General features: G+C 55.8%; 1 protein-coding gene across 2 annotated transcripts in view; it reads left to right on the top strand.

The window, feature by feature from the left end:
• LRRC41 (leucine rich repeat containing 41) overlaps nt 1-16323 on the top strand; it is a 62496-nt gene that overhangs the window by 27978 nt on the left and 18195 nt on the right. The window contains exons 5-9 of one of the 2 annotated variants that reach the window (XR_011314863.1): nt 1203-1436; nt 1512-1676; nt 3845-3943; nt 8919-9033; nt 12846-12950. Coding sequence is in view for 1 of the 2 variants with exons in the window: in XM_069735879.1 (XP_069591980.1) it covers nt 1203-1436; nt 1512-1676; nt 3845-3943; nt 12846-12968 (621 nt within the window). In the remaining variant the exon portion in view is untranslated. Of the gene's footprint in view, nt 1-1202; nt 1437-1511; nt 1677-3844; nt 3944-8918; nt 9034-12845; nt 12969-16323 lie in introns of those variants that run through there. The other variant, XM_069735879.1, reaches the window with a different exon arrangement.

Raw genomic sequence — 16323 nt, 5'->3', positions numbered from 1 at the left:
TCTCGGCTCACGCCGGCTCTCGCGGGCTGCTCTCGGCTCTCGAGGGCGGCTCTCGCGGGCTGCTCTCGGCTCTCGCGGGCGGCTCTCGCGGGCTGCTCTCGGCTCTCGCGGGCTGCTCTCGCGGGCTGCTCTCGGCTCTCGCGGGCGGCTCTCGCGGGCTGCTCTCGGCTCTCGCGGGCGGCTCTCGCGGGCTGCTCTCGGCTCACGCCGGCTCTCGCGGGCTGCTCTCGGCTCTCGAGGGCGGCTCTCGCGGGCTGCTCTCGGCTCTCGCGGGCGGCTCTCGCGGGCTGCTCTCGGCTCTCGCGGGCGGCTCTCGCGGGCTGCTCTCGGCTCTCGCGGGCTGCTCTCGGCTCTCGCGGGCGGCTCTCGCGGGCTGCTCTCGGCTCTCGCGGGCGGCTCTCGCGGGCTGCTCTCGGCTCTCGCGGGCGGCTCTCGCGGGCTGCTCTCGGCTCTCGCGGGCGGCTCTCGCGGGCGGCTCTCGCGGGCTGCTCTCGGCTCTCGCGGGCGGCTCTCGCGGGCTGCTCTCGGCTCTCGCGGGCGGCTCTCGCGGGCTGCTCTCGGCACTCGCGGGCGGCTCTCGCGGGCTGCTCTCGGCTCTCGCGGGCTGCTCTCGGCTCTCGCGGGCGGCTCTCGCGGGCGGCTCTCGCGGGCTGCTCTCGGCTCTCGCGGGCGGCTCTCGCGGGCTGCTCTCGGCTCTCGCGGGCGGCTCTCGCGGGCGGCTCTCGCGGGCTGCTCTCGGCTCACGCCGGCTCTCGCGGGCTGCTCTCGGCTCTCGAGGGCGGCTCTCGCGGGCTGCTCTCGGCTCTCGCGGGCGGCTCTCGCGGGCTGCTCTCGGCTCTCGCGGGCTGCTCTCGGCTCTCGCGGGCTGCTCTCGGCTCTCGCGGGCTGCTCTCGGCTCTCGCGGGCTGCTCTCGGCTCACGCCGGCTCTCGCGGGCTGCTCTCGGCGCACGCCGGCTCTCGCGGGCTGCTCTCGGCTCACGCCGGCTCTCGCGGGCTGCTTTCGGCGCACGCCGGCTCTCGCGGGCTGCTTTCGGCGCACGCCGGCTCTCGCGGGCTGCTCTCGGGGCACGCCGGCTCTCGCGGGCTGCTCTCGGGGCACGCCGGCTCTCGCGGGCTGCTCTAGGCACTGCCCCCTTTCTCAGCACTGGCTGATAGCACAGAGTCATAGCTTGCAGGTTCTTACCCTCTCTATTTTGCTCAGATCTCGGGGCCAATATTCAGCTGGTGCTGGAATCGCTGTCTGCGCTGTCCCGGGCCCCCAGCTGCTGCCTCCGTGTCTTCTCCCTCAGTGACTTCACCACCTTTGTGCCCATGCTGGAGCTGGCGCACGCCGTCCTCAGGATCTTCCCACAGCTTCAGCTGCTGTCACTGAGCTACGACCTGGAGAGTCCCAGTGAGTGGGTGCGAGCGGCGGAGGTGACGGTGCCGTGTGCAGGTGTGACATCCTCTGCTGGGGTCGGGGAGGCCGCCATTCTGTCGCCTCACTCATGCCTTCTTACGGTCTCTGCAGAGAATCGGCTGCAGACACTGGAGCTTCGCTTCCCTCAGGACCCCGTACAGGTGGAGCGCCTCGTGTCCGTGCTGACGGCGTCTCGCTCTCTGCTCGAGCTCTCTCTGGATAACGCCACGTTTCCAGGCCAGGACGATCTGAGGCGTGTCCTGCGGGTGATTGCAGGTAGGTACGTCTCCTCTGCATGGGCGCTGTACGGTGGCTACACTAATGTCCTATGGGAGCCCCATTACCTGCGATGCGCCCTGATCACAGAGACCTGTCTCTTACAGGATGTGTACACTGTGTGCAGACATTACAATACTGGTCCTGTATTATACCCCAGAGCTGCACTCACTATTCTGCTGGTGCAGTCACTGTGTACACACATTACATTACTGATCCTGTATTATACCCCAGAGCTGCACTCACTATTCTGCTGGTGCAGTCACTGTGTACATACATTACATTATTGATCCTGAGTTACATCCTGTATTATACTCCAGAGCTGCACTCACTATTCTGCTGGTGCAGTCACTGTGTACATACATTACATTACTGATCCTGAGTTACCTCCTGTATTATACCCCAGAGCTGCACTCACTATTCTGCTGGTGCAGTCACTGTGTACATACATTACATTACTGATACTGAGTTATATCCTGTATTATACCCCAGAGCTGCACTCACTATTCTGCTGGTGCAGTCACTGTGTACATACATTACATTACTGATCCTGAGTTACATCCTGTATTATATCCCAGAGCTGCACTCACTATTCTGCTGGTGCAGTCACTGTGTACATACATTACATTACTGATCCTGAGTTACATCCTGTATTATACTCCAGAGCTGCACTCACTATTCTGCTGGTGCAGTCACTGTGTACATACATTACATTACTGATCCTGAGTTACCTCCTGTATTATACTCCAGAGCTGAACTCACTATTCTGCTGGTGCAGTCACTGTGTACATACATTACTGATCCTGAGTTACATCCTGTATTATACCCCAGAGCTGCACTCACTATTCTGCTGGTGCAGTCACTGTGTACATACTTTACATTACTGATCCTGAGTTACATCCTGTATTATACCCCAGAGCTGCACTCACTATTCTGCTGGTGCAGTCACTGTGTACATACATTACTGATCCTGAGTTACATCCTGTATTATACTCCAGAGCTGCACTCACTATTCTGCTGGTGCAGTCACTGTGTACATACATTACATTACTGATCCTGAGTTACATCATGTTTTATACTCCAGAGTTGCACTCACTATTCTGCTGGTGCAGTCACTGTGTACATACATTACATTACTGATCCTGAGTTACCTCCTGTATTATACTCCAGAGCTGCACTCACTATTCTGCTGGTGCAGTCACTGTGTACATACATTACTGATCCTGAGTTACATCCTGTATTATACCCCAGAGCTGCGCTAACTATTCTGATGCAGTCACTGTGTACATACATTACATTACTGATCCTGAGTTACATCATGTTTTATACTCCAGAGCTGCACTCACTATTCTGCTGATGCAGTCACTGTGTACATACATTACATTACTGATCCTGAGTTACCTCCTGTATTATACTCCAGAGCTGCACTCACTATTCTGCTGGTGCAGTCACTGTGTACATGCATTACATTACTGATCCTGAGTTACCTCCTGTATTATACCCCAGAGCTGCACTCACTATTCTGCTGGTGCAGTCACTGTGTACATACATTACATTACTGATACTGAGTTATATCCTGTATTATACCACAGAGCTGCACTCACTATTCTGCTGGTGCAGTCACTGTCTACATACATTACATTACTGATCCTGAGTTACCTCCTGTATTATACCGCAGAGCTGCACTCACTATTCTGCTGGTGCAGTCACTGTGTACATACATTACATTACTGATCCTGAGATACATCCTGTATTATACTCCAGAGCTGCACTCACTATTCTGCTGGTGCAGTCACTGTGTACATACATTACATTACTGATCCTGAGATACATCCTGTATTATACCCCAGAGCTGCACTCACTATTCTGCTGGTGCAGTCACTGTGTACATACATTACTGATCCTGAGTTACATCCTGTATTATACTCCAGAGCTGCACTCACTATTCTGCTGGTGCAGTCACTGTGTACATACATTACATTACTGATCCTGAGTTACCTCCTGTATTATACTCCAGAGCTGCACTCACTATTCTGCTGGTGTAGTCACTGTGTACATACATTACTGATCCTGAGTTACATCCTGTATTATACCCCAGAGCTGCACTCACTATTCTGCTGGTGCATTGGGGGTTCTGACGGTCACTCACTTTCCCCATTGATCTCCAGACGGTAACACTTCTCTGAGACGGTTGAGTTTCCATGATATGAAGATGTCGGACGCTCACTGTGAGATTCTGCACTTACTGAACCATTCCAGACTTGAAGGTGCGTTGTCGGCCCTCTCCCTCCTCGGTTCTGGGGGTTGTTGTCGGCCCTCTCCCTCCTCGGTTTCGGGGGTGGTTGTCGGCCCTCTCCCTCCTCTGTTCTGGGGGTGGTTGTCGGCCCTCTCCCTCCTCGGTTCTGGGGGTGGTTGTCGGCCCTCTCCCTCCTCGGTTCTGGGGGTGGTTGTCGGCTCTCTCCCTCCTCGGTTCTGGGGGTGGTTGTCGGCTCTCTCCCTCCTCGGTTTCGGGGGTGGTTGTCGGCCCTCTCCCTCCTCGGTTCTGGGGGTGGTTGTCGGCTCTCTCCCTCCTCGGTTCTGGGGGTGGTTGTCGGCTCTCTCCCTCCTCGGTTCTGGGGGTGGTTGTCGGCCCTCTCCCTCCTCGGTTCTGGGGGTGGTTGTCGGCCCTCTCCCTCCTCGCTTCTGGGGGTGGTTGTCGGCTCTCTCCCTCCTCGGTTCTGGGGGTGGTTGTCGGCTCTCTCCCTCCTCGGTTCTGGGGGTGGTTGTCGGCCCTCTCCCTCCTCGGTTCGGGGGGTGGTTGTCGGCTCTCTCCCTCCTCGGTTCTGGGGGTGGTTGTCGGCCCTCTCCCTCCTCGGTTCTGGGGGTGGTTGTCGGCCCTCTCCCTCCTCGGTTCTGGGGGTGGTTGTCGGCTCTCTCCCTCCTCGGTTCTGGGGGTGGTTGTCGGCCCTCTCCCTCCTCGGTTTCGGGGGGTAGTTGTCGGCCCTCTCCCTCCTCTGTTCTGGGGGTGGTTGTTGGCCCTCTCCCTCCTCTGTTCTGGGGGTGGTTGTCGGCCCTCTCCCTCCTCGGTTCTGGGGGTGGTTGTCGGAGTTCTCCCTCCTCGGTTCTGGGGGTGGTTGTCGGACCTCTCCCTCCTCGGTTCTGGGGGTGGTTGTCGGCCCTCTCCCTCCTCGGTTCTGGGGGTGGTTGTCGGCCCTTTCCCTCCTCGGTTTCGGGGGTGGTTGTCGGCCCTCTCCCTCCTCGGTTTCGGGAGTGGTTGTCGGCTCTCTCCCTCCTTGGTTCTGGGGGTGGTTGTCGGCCCTTTCCCTCCTCGGTTTCGGGGGTGGTTGTCGTCCCTCTCCCTCCTCGGTTCTGGGGGTGGTTGTCGGCCCTCTCCCTCCTCGGTTCTGGGGGTGGTTGTCGGCCCTCTCCCTCCTCTGTTCTGGGGGTGGTTGTCGGAGTTCTCCCTCCTCGGTTCTGGGGGTGGTTGTCGGACCTCTCCCTCCTCGGTTTCGGGGGTGGTTGTCGGCCCTCTCCCTCCTCTGTTCTGGGGGTGGTTGTCGGCCCTCTCCCTCCTCGGTTCTGGGGGTGGTTGTCGGCCCTCTCCCTCCTCGGTTCTGGGGGTGGTTGTCGGCTCTCTCCCTCCTCGGTTCTGGGGGTGGTTGTCGGCTCTCTCCCTCCTCGGTTTCGGGGGTGGTTGTCGGCCCTCTCCCTCCTCGGTTCTGGGGGTGGTTGTCGGCTCTCTCCCTCCTCGGTTCTGGGGGTGGTTGTCGGCTCTCTCCCTCCTCGGTTCTGGGGGTGGTTGTCGGCCCTCTCCCTCCTCGGTTCTGGGGGTGGTTGTCGGCCCTCTCCCTCCTCGCTTCTGGGGGTGGTTGTCGGCTCTCTCCCTCCTCGGTTCTGGGGGTGGTTGTCGGCCCTCTCCCTCCTCGGTTCTGGGGGTGGTTGTCGGCCCTCTCCCTCCTCGGTTTCGGGGGTGGTTGTCGTCCCTTTCCCTCCTCGGTTCCGGGGGTGGTTGTCGGCCTTTTCCCTCCTCGGTTCTGGGGGTGGTTGTCGGCCCTCTCTGTTGTGAATTCTGTGGCTGAATTCACTCCTGTGGTCACAAGTGGTACTGCAGCTTCTGAGCTTCCTCCCTCAGGTGTTCTGGTGAGCTCGTTGGCTGCTTTGTTATTTAACTCCACCTGATTCTGTCTTCCTTGCTCCTTGTCAATGTTCCAGTGTTGGATCTGAGCTTCTGGATCTTTCCTGTGGCCTGCTGCTCTGCTTAGATAAGTGCTTCTTTGCTTTTGTTGCTACTTTTTCTGTCCAGCTTGTTAATTCGTTTTGCTGGAAGCTCTGAGACGCAAAGGGTGTACCGCCGTGCCGTTAGTTCGGCACGGTGGGTCTTTTTGCCCCCTTTGCGTGGTTTTTTGCTTTAGGGTTTTTTGTAGACTGCAAAGTTCTCTTTGCTATCCTCGCTCTATCTAGAATATCGGGCCTCACTTTGCTGAATCTATTTCATCCCTACGTTTGTCTTTTCATCTTGCTAACAGTCATTATATGTGGGGGGCTGCCTTTTCCTTTGGGGTATTTCTCTGAGGCAAGTCAGGCTTGTTTTTCTATCTTCAGGCTAGTCAGCTCCTCAGGCTGTGCCGAGTTGCATAGGTAGTGTCAGGCGCAATCCACAGCTGTCTTTAGTTGTGTTTAGGATAGGTTCAGGTATTGCGGTCTACAGAGATTCCACGTCTCAGAGCTCGTTCTATTGTTTTTGGGTTATTGTCAGATCACTGTATGTGCTCTGATTGCTGGCACATTGTGTTACTGGATTGCCTACATAACAGTACAAGGAGCCAACCTAATGATTCTCAATAGAGGGAAAAAAGAAGTTCTGACGTCATTTTTTTTTTCTCAGCTCTGTGTTCAGTCTTTTTTTCCCCTAGACATTAGGGTGCTTCAGGACACAGCTGTGGACATGGATATTCAGGGTCTGTGCTCTTGAATGGATAATCTCGTTACAAATGTACAAAGGATTCAAGATACTATTGATCAGAAATCTATGCTAGAACCAAGAATTCCTATTCCTGATTTGTTTTTTGGTGATAGAACTAAGTTTCTTAATTTCAAAAATAATTGTAAGCTATTTCTGGCCTTGAAACCTCATTCTTCTGGTAATCCTATTCAACAGGTTTTGATTATTATTTCTTTTTTGCGCGGTGACCCTCAAGACTGGGCATTTTCTCTTGCGCCAGGAGACCCTGCATTGAGTGGTGTCCATGCGTTTTTCCTGGCGCTCGGATTGCTGTACGATGAACCTAATTCAGTGGATCAGGCTGAGAAAAATTTGCTGGCTTTATGCCAGGGTCAGGATGATATAGAAGTATATTGTCAGAAATTTAGGAAGTGGTCAGTACTCACTCTGTGGAATGAATCTGCGCTGGCAGCTTTGTTCAGAAAGGGTCTCTCTGAGGCTCTTAAGGATGTCATGGTGGGTTTTCCTATGCCTGCTGGTTTGAATGAGTCTATGTCTTTGGCCATTCAGATCGGTCGACGCTTGCGCGAGCGTAAATCTGTGCACCATTTGGCGGTATTGTCTAAGATTAAACCTGAGCCTATGCAGTGCGATAGGACTATGACCAGAGTTGAACGACAAGAACACAGACGTCTGAATGGTCTGTGTTTCTACTGTGGTGATTCCACTCATGCTATTTCTGATTGTCCTAAGCGCACTAAGCGGTTCGCTAGGTCTGCCGTCATTGGTACTGTACAATCCAAATTCCTTCTGTCCATTACCTTGATATGCTCTTTGTCGTCGTTTTCTGTCATGGCGTTTGTGGATTCAGGCGCTGCCCTGAATCTGATGGATTTGGATTATGCTAAACGTTGTGGGTTTTTCTTGGAGCCTTTGCGGTGTCCTATTCCGTTGAGAGGAATTGATGCTACACCTTTGGCCAAGAATAAACCTCAGTACTGGGCCCAGCTGACCATGTGCATGGCTCCTGCACATCAGGAGGTTATTCGCTTTCTGGTGCTACATAATCTGCATGATGTGGTCGTGTTGGGGTTGCCATGGCTACAAACCCATAATCCAGTATTGGATTGGAACTCTATGTCGGTATCCAGCTGGGGTTGTCAGGGGGTACATGGTGATGTTCCATTTTTGTCTATTTCGTCATCCACTCCTTCTGAGGTCCCAGAGTTCTTGTCTGATTATCAGGATGTATTTGAAGAGCCCAAGTCCGATGCTCTACCTCCGCATAGGGATTGTGATTGTGCTATCAATTTGATTCCTGGTAGTAAATTCCCTAAAGGTCGATTATTTAATTTATCCGTGCCTGAACACGCCGCTATGCGCAGTTATGTGAAGGAATCCCTGGAGAAGGGACATATTCGCCCATCGTCATCACCACTGGGAGCAGGGTTCTTTTTTGTAGCCAAGAAGGATGGTTCGCTGAGACCGTGTATTGATTACCACCTTCTTAATAAGATCACTGTTAAATTTCAGTATCCCTTGCCATTGTTATCTGACTTGTTTGCTCGGATTAAGGGGGCTAGTTGGTTCACTAAGATAGATCTTCGTGGTGCGTATAATCTGGTGAGAATCAGGCGAGGAGATGAATGGAAAACTGCATTCAATACGCCCGAGGGTCATTTTGAGTACCTGGTTATGCCGTTCGGACTTGCCAATGCTCCATCTGTTTTTCAGTCTTTTATGCATGACATCTTCCGTGAGTACCTGGATAAATTCCTGATTGTGTACTTGGATGACATTTTGATCTTCTCAGATGATTGGGACTCTCATGTGAAGCAGGTCAGAATGGTTTTCCAGGTCCTGCGTGCTAATTCTTTGTTTGTGAAGGGATCAAAGTGTCTCTTTGGTGTGCAGAAAGTTTCATTTTTGGGGTTCATCTTTTCCCCTTCTACTATCGAGATGGATCCGGTTAAGGTCCAAGCCATCCAGGATTGGACTCAGCCGACATCTCTGAAAAGTCTGCAAAAGTTCCTGGGCTTTGCTAATTTTTATCGTCGCTTCATCTGTAATTTTTCTAGCATTGCCAAACCATTGACCGATTTGACCAAGAAGGGTGCTGATTTGGTTAATTGGTCTTCTGCTGCTGTGGAAGCTTTTCAGGAGTTGAAGCGTCGTTTTTGTTCTGCCCCTGTGTTGTGTCAACCAGATGTTTCTCTTCCGTTCCAGGTCGAGGTTGATGCTTCTGAGATTGGAGCAGGGGCGGTTTTGTCACAGAGAGGTTCTGGTTGCTCAGTGTTGAAACCATGTGCTTTCTTTTCCAGGAAGTTTTCGGCTGCTGAGCGTAATTATGATGTGGGCAACCGAGAGTTGCTGGCCATGAAGTGGGCATTCGAGGAATGGCGTCATTGGCTTGAAGGAGCTAAGCATCGCGTGGTGGTATTGACTGATCATAAGAACCTTACTTATCTCGAGTCTGCCAAGCGCTTGAATCCTAGACAGGCCCGTTGGTCGTTATTTTTTGCCCGCTTCGATTTTGTGATTTCGTACCTTCTGGGCTCTAAAAATGTGAAGGCGGATGCTCTGTCTAGGAGTTTTGTGCCCGACTCTCCGGGTTCATCTGAGCCGGCGAGTATCCTCAAGGAAGGAGTCATTGTGTCTGCCATCTCCCCTGATTTGCGGCGAGTGTTGCAAAAATTTCAGGCGAATAAACCTGATCGTTGTCCGGCGGAGAAACTGTTCGTCCCTGATAGATGGACTAGTAAAGTTATCTCTGAACTTCATTGTTCGGTGTTGGCTGGTCATCCTGGAATCTTTGGTACCAGAGAGTTAGTGGCTAGATCCTTCTGGTGGCCATCTCTGTCACGGGATGTACGTACTTTTGTGCAGTCCTGTGGGATTTGTGCTAGGGCTAAGCCTGTTATGTAGGCAATCCAGTGACACAGTGTGCCAGCAATCAGAGCACATACAGTGATCTGACAATAACCCAAAAACAATAGAACGAGCTCTGAGACGTGGAATCTCTGTAGACCGCAATACCTGAACCTAACCTAAACACAACTAAAGGCAGCTGTGGATTGCGCCTGACACTACCTATGCAACTCGGCACAGCCTGAGGAGCTGACTAGCCTGAAGATAGAAAAACAAGCCTGACTTGCCTCAGAGAAATACCCCAAAGGAAAAGGCAGCCCCCCACATATAATGACTGTTAGCAAGATGAAAAGACAAACGTAGGGATGAAATAGATTCAGCAAAGTGAGGCCCGATATTCTAGATAGAGCGAGGATAGCAAAGAGAACTTTGCAGTCTACAAAAAACCCTAAAGCAAAAAACCACGCAAAGGGTGCAACAAGACCCACCGTGCGGAACTAACGGCACGGCGGTACACCCTTTGCGTCTCAGAGCTTCCAGCAAAACGAAATGACAAGCTGGACAGAAAAAGTAGCAACAAAAGCAAAAAGCACTTATCTAAGCAGAGCAGCAGGCCACAGGAAAGATCCAGAAGCTCAGATCCAACACTGGAACATTGACAAGGAGCAAGGAAGACAGAATCAGGTGGAGTTAAATAACAAAGCAGCCAACGAGCTCACCAGAACACCTGAGGGAGGAAGCTCAGAAGCTGCAGTACCACTTGTGACCACAGGAGTGAATTCAGCCACAGAATTCACAACATAAGCCCTGCTGTTCACGTGCCAGTGGGTTGCTTTTGCCCTTGCCGGTCCCAAAGAGGCCTTGGACACATATTTCGATGGATTTCATTTCTGACCTTCCCGTTTCTCAAAAGATGTCAGTCATTTGGGTGGTCTGTGATCGCTTTTCTAAAATGGTCCATCTGGTGCCCTTGGTTAAATTGCCTTCCTCCTCTGATTTGGTGCCTTTGTTCTTCCAGCATGTGGTTCGTTTGCATGGCATTCCTGAGAATATTGTTTCTGACAGAGGTTCCCAGTTTGTTTCAAGGTTTTGGTGAGCCTTTTGTGGTAGGATGGGCATTGACCTATCTTTTTCCTCGGCTTTCCATCCTCAGACTAATGGCCAGACCGAACGAACCAATCAGACCTTGGAAACATATCTGAGATGTTTTGTTTCTGCAGACCAGGATGATTGGGTGTCCTTTTTGCCGTTGGCTGAGTTCGCCCTTAATAATCGGGCCAGCTCGGCTACCTTGGTTTCTCCATTTTTTTGCAATTCTGGGTTCCATCCTCGTTTCTCTTCAGGACAGGTTGAGTCTTCGGACTGTCCTGGTGTGGATTCTGTGGTGGACAGGTTGCAGCAGATCTGGACTCAGGTAGTGGACAATTTGACCTTGTCCCAGGAGAAGGCTCAACTTTTCGCTAATCGCAGACGCCGTGTGGGTCCCCGACTTCGTGTTGGGGATCTGGTTTGGTTATCTTCTCGTCATATTCCTATGAAGGTTTCCTCTCCTAAATTTAAACCTCGTTTTATTGGTCCGTATAGGATTTCTGAGGTTCTCAATCCTGTGTCTTTTCGTTTGACCCTCCCAGACTCCTTTTCCATACATAACGTATTCCATAGGTCGTTGTTGCGGAGATACGTGGCACCTATGGTTCCATCTGTTGAGCCTCCTGCCCCGGTTTTGGTGGAGGGGGAATTGGAGTATATTGTGGAGAAAATTTTGGATTCTCGTGTTTCTAGACGGAAACCCCAGTATCTGGTTAAATGGAAGGGTTATGCTCAGGAAGATAATTCCTGGGTTTTTGCCTCTGATGTCCATGCTCCAGATCTTGTTCGTGCCTTTCATGTGGCTCATCCTGGTCGGCCTGGGGGCTCTGGTGAGGGTTCGGTGACCCCTCCTCAAGGGGGGGGTACTGTTGTGAATTCTGTGGCTGAATTCACTCCTGTGGTCACAAGTGGTACTGCAGCTTCTGGGCTTCCTCCCTCAGGTGTTCTGGTGAGCTCGTTGGCTGCTTTGTTATTTAACTCCACCTGATTCTGTCTTCCTTGCTCCTTGTCAATGTTCCAGTGTTGGATCTGAGCATCTGGATCTTTCCTGTGGCCTGCTGCTCTGCTTAGATAAGTGCTTCTTTGCTTTTGTTGCTACTTTTTCTGTCCAGCTTGTTAATTCGTTTTGCTGGAAGCTCTGAGACGCAAAGGGTGTACCGCCGTGCCGTTAGTTCGGCACGGTGGGTCTTTTTGCCCCCTTTGCGTGGTTTTTTGCTTTAGGGTTTTTTGTAGACTGCAAAGTTCTCTTTGCTATCCTCGCTCTATCTAGAATATCGGGCCTCACTTTGCTGAATCTATTTCATCCCTACGTTTGTCTTTTCATCTTGCTAACAGTCATTATATGTGGGGGGCTGCCTTTTCCTTTGGGGTATTTCTCTGAGGCAAGTCAGGCTTGTTTTTCTATCTTCAGGCTAGTCAGCTCCTCAGGCTGTGCCGAGTTGCATAGGTAGTGTCAGGCGCAATCCTCAGCTGCCTTTAGTTGTGTTTAGGATAGGTTCAGGTATTGCGGTCTACAGAGATTCCACGTCTCAGAGCTCGTTATATTGTTTTTTGGGTTATTGTCAGATCACTGTATGTGCTCTGATTGCTGGCACACTGTGTCACTGGATTGCCTACATAACACCTCTCCCTCCTCGGTTTCGGGGGGTAGTTGTCGGCCCTCTCCCTCCTCTGTTCTGGGGGTGGTTGTCGGCCCTCTCCCTCCTCTGTTCTGGGGGTGGTTGTCGGCCCTCTCCCTCCTCGGTTCTGGGGGTGGTTGTCGGCCCTCTCCCTCCTCGGTTTCGGGGGTGGTTGTCGGCCCTCTCCCTCCTCGGTTTCGGGAGCGGTTGTCGGCTCTCTCCCTCCTTGGTTCTGGGGGTGGTTGTCGGCCCTTTCCCTCCTCGGTTTCGGGGGTGGTTGTCGGACCTCTCCCTCCTCTGTTCTGGGGGTGGTTGTCGGCCCTCTCCCTCCTCGGTTCTGGGGGTGGTTGTCGGCCCTCTCCCTCCTCGGTTCTGGGGGTGGTTGTCGGCTCTCTCCCTCCACGGTTCTGGGAGTGGTTGTCGGCCCTCTCCCTCCACGGTTCTGGGGGTGGTTGTCGGCCCTCTTCCTCCTCGGTTCTGGGGGTGGTTGTCGGCCCTCTCCCTCCTCGGTTCTGGGGGTTGTTGTCAGCCCTCTCCCTCGTCGGTTCTGCGGGTGGTTGTCGGCCCTCTCCCTCCTCGGTTCTGGGGGTGGTTGTCGGCCCTCTCCCTCCTCGGTTCTGGGGGTGGTTGTCGGCCCTCTTCCCCCCCACTCATGTCTCTCTCTCCCTGTAGAGATGAAGTTCTCGTTCTGCCGCCTCTTTGAAGAGGGGTCCGGTGATTTTCTCGTGGACTTTGTTGCAGCCATCAAGAGAAACCCGAATGTGAGGATCTTGAAGCTCAGCGGGAACCGGCTGGGTAATGAGCTCCCAATATTCACCTGAAAATGCTTGGTTCTCAGATCCTGGGGGAGGTGCAGGGCTCTCAGATGCAGGGGTCCTGGGGGGCTCTGATGCGTGGGTCCTGGGGGGGTTCTGGGCTCTCAGATGCGGGGGGTCCTGGGTTAGATTCTTGGCTCTTAGATGCGGAGGTCCTGGGGAAAGGTTTTGGGCTCTCAGATGCCGGGGATCCTGGGGAAGGTGTTGGGGTCCTGGAGAGGCGCTGGGTTCTCAGATGCAGGGGTCCTGTGGGAGGTGCTGGACTTTCAGATGCAGGCGGTCCTGGGGGGTGCTGGGCTCACAGATGCGGGGTCGGTGCTGGGCTCACAGATGCGGGGGTCCTGGGGGAGGTGCTGGGCTCTCAGATGCGGGTGTGCAGGGGGAGGTGCTGGACTTACAGATGCGGGGGTCCTGGGGGAGGTGCTGGGCTCTCAGATGCGGGTGTGCAGGGGGAGGTGCTGGACTTACAGATGCGGGGGTCCTGGGGGAGTTGCTGGGCTCTCAGATGTGGGGGTTCTGGGGGAGGTGCTGGGCTCTCAGATGTGGGGGTTCTGGGGGAGGTGCTGGGTTCTCAGATGGGGGGGTCCTGGGGGAGGTGCTGGGCTCTCAGATGCGGGGGTCCTGGGGGAGGTGCTGGGCTCTCAGATGCGGGGGTCCTGGGGGAAGTGCTGGGCTCTCAGATGCGGGGGTTCTGGGGGAGGTGCTGGGCTCTCAGATGCGGGGGTTCTGGGGGAGGTGCTGGGCTCTCAGATGGGAGGGTCCTGGGGGAGGTGCTGGGCTCTCAGATGCGGGGGTCCTGGGGGAGTTGCTGGGCTCTCAGATGCGGGGGTCCTGGGGGAGGTGCTGGGCTCTCAGATTCAGGGGTCCTGGTGGAGGTGCTGAGCTCTCAGATGCTGGGGTTCTGGGGGAGGTGCTGGGCTCTCAGATGCTGGGGTTCTGGGGGAGGTGCTGGGTTCTCAGATAAGAGGGTCCTGGGGGAGTTGCTGGGCTCTCAGATGCGGGGGTTCTGGGGAAGGTGCTGGGCTCTCAGATGCTGGGGTCCTGGGGGAGGTGCTGGGCTCTCAGATTCGGGGGTCCTGGGGGAGGTGCTGGGCTCTCAGATGCGGGGGTCCTGGGGGAGGTGCTGGGCTCTCAGATGCGGGGGTTCTGGGGGAAGTGCTGGGCTCTCAGATGGGAGGGTCCTGGGGGAGGTGCTGGGCTCTCAGATGCGGGGGTCCTGGGGGAGTTGCTGGGCTCTCAGATGCGGGGGTTCTGGGGGAGGTGCTGGGCTCTCAGATGCGGGGGTCCTGGGGGAGGTGCTGGGCTCTCAGATGCGGGGGTCCTGGGGGAGGTGCTGGGCTCTCAGATGCGGGGGTTCTGGGGGAGGTGCTGGGCTCTCAGATGTGGGGGTTCTGGGGGAGGTGCTGGGTTCTCAGATGGGGGGTCCTGGGGGAGGTGCTGGGCTCTCAGATGGGAGGGTCCTGGGGGAGGTGCTGGGCTCTCAGATGCGGGGGTCCTGGGGGAGGTGCTGGGCTCTCAGATGCGGGGGTCCTGGGGGAGTTGCTGGGCTCTCAGATGCGGGGGTCCTGGGGGAGGTGCTGGGCTCTCAGATTCGGGGGTCCTGGTGGAGGTGCTGAGCTCTCAGATGCTGGGGTTCTGGGGGAGGTGCTGGGCTCTCAGATGCTGGGGTTCTGGGGGAGGTGCTGGGTTCTCAGATGGGAGGGTCCTGGGGGAGTTGCTGGGTTCTCAGATGCGGGGGTTCTGGGGAAGGTGCTGGGCTCTCAGATGCTGGGGTCCTGGGGGAGGTGCTGGGCTCTCAGATTCGGGGGTCCTGGGGGAGGTGCTGGGCTCTCAGATGGGAGGGTCCTGGGGGAGGTGCTGGGCTCTCAGATGCGGGGGTCCTGGGGGAGTTGCTGGGCTCTCAGATGCGGGGGTTCTGGGGGAGGTGCTGGGCTCTCAGATGCGGGGGTCCTGGGGGAGGTGCTGGGCTCTCAGATTCGGGGGTCCTGGTGGAGGTGCTGAGCTCTCAGATGCTGGGGTTCTGGGGGAGGTGCTGGGCTCTCGGATGCTGGGGTTCTGGGGGAGGTGCTGGGTTCTCAGATGGGAGGGTCCTGGGGGAGGTGCTGGGCTCTCAGATGCGGGGATCCTGGGGGAGGTGCTGGGTTCTCAGATGCGTGGGTTCTGGGGAAGGTGCTGGGCTCTCAGATGCTGGGGTTCTGGGGGAGGTGCTGGGCTCTCAGATTCGGGGGTCCTGGTGGAGGTGCTGAGCTCTCAGATGCGGGGGTTCTGGGGAAGGTGCTGGGCTCTCGGATGCTGGGGTTCTGGGGGAGGTGCTGGGTTCTCAGATGGGAGGGTCCTGGGGGAGGTGCTGGGCTCTCAGATGCGGGGATCCTGGGGGAGGTGCTGGGTTCTCAGATGCGTGGGTTCTGGGGAAGGTGCTGGGCTCTCAGATGCTGGGGTTCTGGGGGAGGTGCTGGGCTCTCAGATTCGGGGGTCCTGGTGGAGGTGCTGAGCTCTCAGATGCGGGGGTTCTGGGGAAGGTGCTGGGCTCTCAGATGCGGGGGTTCTGGGGGAGGTGCTGGGCTCTCAGATGCTGGGGTTCTGGGGGAGGTGCTGGGCTCTCAGATGCTGGGGTCCTGGGGGAGGTGCTGGGCTCTCAGATTCGGGGGTTCTGGGGAAGGTGCTGGGCTCTCAGATGCGGGGGTCCTGGGGGAGGTGCTGGGTTCTCAGATGGGAGGGTTCTGGGGGAGGTGCTGGGCTCTCAGATGCGGGGGTCCTGGGGGAGGTGCTGGGCTCTCAGATTCGGGGGTCCTGGGGGAGGTGCTGGGCTCTCAGATGCGGGGGTCCTGGGGGAGTTGCTGGGCTCTCAGATGCGGGGGTCCTGGGGGAGTTGCTGGGCTCTCAGATGCGGGGGTCCTGGGGGAGGTGCTGGGCTCTCAGATGCGGGGGTCCTGGGGGAGGTGCTGGGCTCTCAGATGCGGGGGTTCTGGGGGAGGTGCTAGGCTCTCAGATGCGGGGGTCCTGGGGGAGTTGCTGGGCTCTCAGATGCGGGGGTCCTGGTGGAGGTGCTGAGCTCTCAGATGCTGGGGTTCTGGGGGAGGTGCTGGGTTCTCAGATGCGGGGGTCCTGGGGGAGGTGCTGGGCTCTCAGATGCGGGGGTTCTGGGGGAGGTGCTGGGCTCTCAGATGCGGGGGTCCTGGGGGAGTTGCTGGGCTCTCAGATGCGGGGGTTCTGGGGGAGGTGCTGGGCTCTCAGATGCGGGGGTTCTGGGGAAGGTGCTGGGCTCTCAGATGCTGGGGTTCTGGGGGAGGTGCTGGGCTCTCAGATTCGGGGGTCCTGGGGGAGGTGCTGGGCTC

The sequence above is a fragment of the Ranitomeya imitator genome, chromosome 8, assembly GCF_032444005.1.
Source record: "Ranitomeya imitator isolate aRanImi1 chromosome 8, aRanImi1.pri, whole genome shotgun sequence".
Lineage (NCBI taxonomy): Eukaryota > Metazoa > Chordata > Amphibia > Anura > Dendrobatidae > Ranitomeya > Ranitomeya imitator.
This window is presented reverse-complemented; position numbering and strand designations above follow the sequence as displayed.